The 1826-nt window shown below is 35.4% G+C and overlaps 1 protein-coding gene across 1 annotated transcript; it reads right to left on the bottom strand.

The window, feature by feature from the left end:
- Positions 1 to 670: 670 nt before the first annotated feature.
- On the bottom strand, positions 671 to 1603 carry LOC113324682. The gene has a single exon (XM_026572980.1). It carries the CDS (start codon positions 1601 to 1603, stop codon positions 671 to 673), a length of 933 nt encoding a protein of 310 aa, XP_026428765.1.
- Positions 1604 to 1826: the final 223 nt, after the last annotated feature.

Raw genomic sequence — 1826 nt, 5'->3', positions numbered from 1 at the left:
ATACGAATAGGATTTACTCACGGAGGGCCTGGTATACGAGGTTACTGCCGGAAAAGAGAAAGAAAAGGAAAAGTCAGGGAGTTTCAAAACTCACTGAGGGACAAGCCATCGAGACAAGTCCGAGGGGAATAGCAAAACTCAGGGAGAAATATTTTTCACGGACGGTTTGGTAACCGTGAGTTGCTGTTGGAGTTAGAAAGAAAATTGGTATATTAATTAAATACCCTTAGTTTTGGAACCCTTCAAAAATACCCCAATCACATTATAAATATACCTTTCCTCTTATATATAATAAAGCTTATCCTCTTAAAAATAAACTATTTTAGTAATCTACCACACATAACTTTTTTATTTATTTCAAAAAACAATAATTTTCTTTCTCAATCACTACACCACCGCCTCCAACTTCACCGACGACAATTCACCACCACCACCAGCACTCTACAACCATCACTTTTTTTTGCTAAATCACATTTTGTATTGAAAGAAAAGCTCAAGAACCAACTAAAAGGACAGACCCAAACTCAAAATACAATCCAACAGATTAAAGAAGGAAATACAAAAGCAAAACAGAAGGCCCAATATGACTAAAGCCCAACAAAAAAACAGAACTGAAATTTTACAGCTTTACAGAGATTCACAGAATCATCTTATACTTTGAAAAAATTCTTCACCTGAGCTTCATAAGGTTGCCCCAGCTGACTCCATTCAACCTATAACCACCTTCATGAACTAGCTGAACAATTCTGCATTTATTTCTATTCAGATTGAGTTTTTTCTCTTCAAAAAATTTAGCATTTTTCTGAAACCATAATTCTCTCATAGCTGCACAAGCTGCAATCATCCAAATTTTCCTGACAAGAGGGCTCTTATTATTTGCTGCAGAACAAACTTCATCAAATGATTTTGGATTTGCAAAGCAGAAGACTCCATTCAACCAGTTCCAGACTGCAACACTAAAATCACATTCCCACAGGATATGATACATAGTGTCTTGAGCTTCCAAACATATGCAACACATAGAAGCCAATTCAAACCCATTTTTCCTCATTACCTCATCATCAACATACACCTCTTGCTGTAGCTCCGATATGTTACTAGCTATGCTAGGATGAAGAAAGTTTTTCCAAATATACTTAGGCCATGTAAGAAATGTTTCTTTATGCCTTATCTTCTCAGCTGCTACATTAGTGTAGAACTTTCCATCATTAATAGTCCACACAATCTGATCTGATCCCCCTCTTATTACTGGCAAAGAATTTACTGAAATGATCTGTTGTAGCTCAGTAGGAACATACCAATTCCCCTCCAGAATTAAATCCTGAACTTTCATTCTAATATGATTTTTAACATAGTCAGTGAGACCAATTTCTTCAATTAAAGCACAACCACCTAACCAAATGTCATACCAAACAGAAATCTTTGAACCAGTGCCAACATTCCATCTAATATCTTCCTTTAAAGTATTCCAAGCCCATTTTAAACCTGTCCAAATTGAAGATTGTTTCCAATTACAGGTCCATTGTCCATTTCTGTCCTTAAACTTTGCAGATATAAACAATGACCATTCTTCTTCTTCCGAGTTTAAGATTTTCCACATCATCTTTCATTAATAATGATTTGTTAATTGGCTTCAATCTTTTGATGCCAAGACCACCTTCCTCATAAGGAGTGCAAACTCTTTTCCAAGAAATTGTCTTGAACTTTCTTAACTCACCATCACCAGACCACAAGAAATTCCTAATTAACTTTTCATAAACTTCAATCACAGACAAAGTCTATTTATATACATACATTTTATAGATGGGAACACTGCAAAGAACATA

Source organism: Papaver somniferum, chromosome 11 (genome assembly GCF_003573695.1).
Source record: "Papaver somniferum cultivar HN1 chromosome 11, ASM357369v1, whole genome shotgun sequence".
Taxonomy (NCBI): Eukaryota; Viridiplantae; Streptophyta; class Magnoliopsida; order Ranunculales; family Papaveraceae; genus Papaver; species Papaver somniferum.
The sequence above is the reverse complement of the archived record's forward strand: the minus strand, read 5'-3'. Positions and strand labels throughout refer to the sequence as shown.

Excerpts from the sequence above, each read along its gene's own strand:
- LOC113324682 (XM_026572980.1), bottom strand. The coding sequence starts at position 1,603 with ATGATGTGGAAAATCTTAAACTCGGAAGAAGAAGAATGGTCATTGTTT.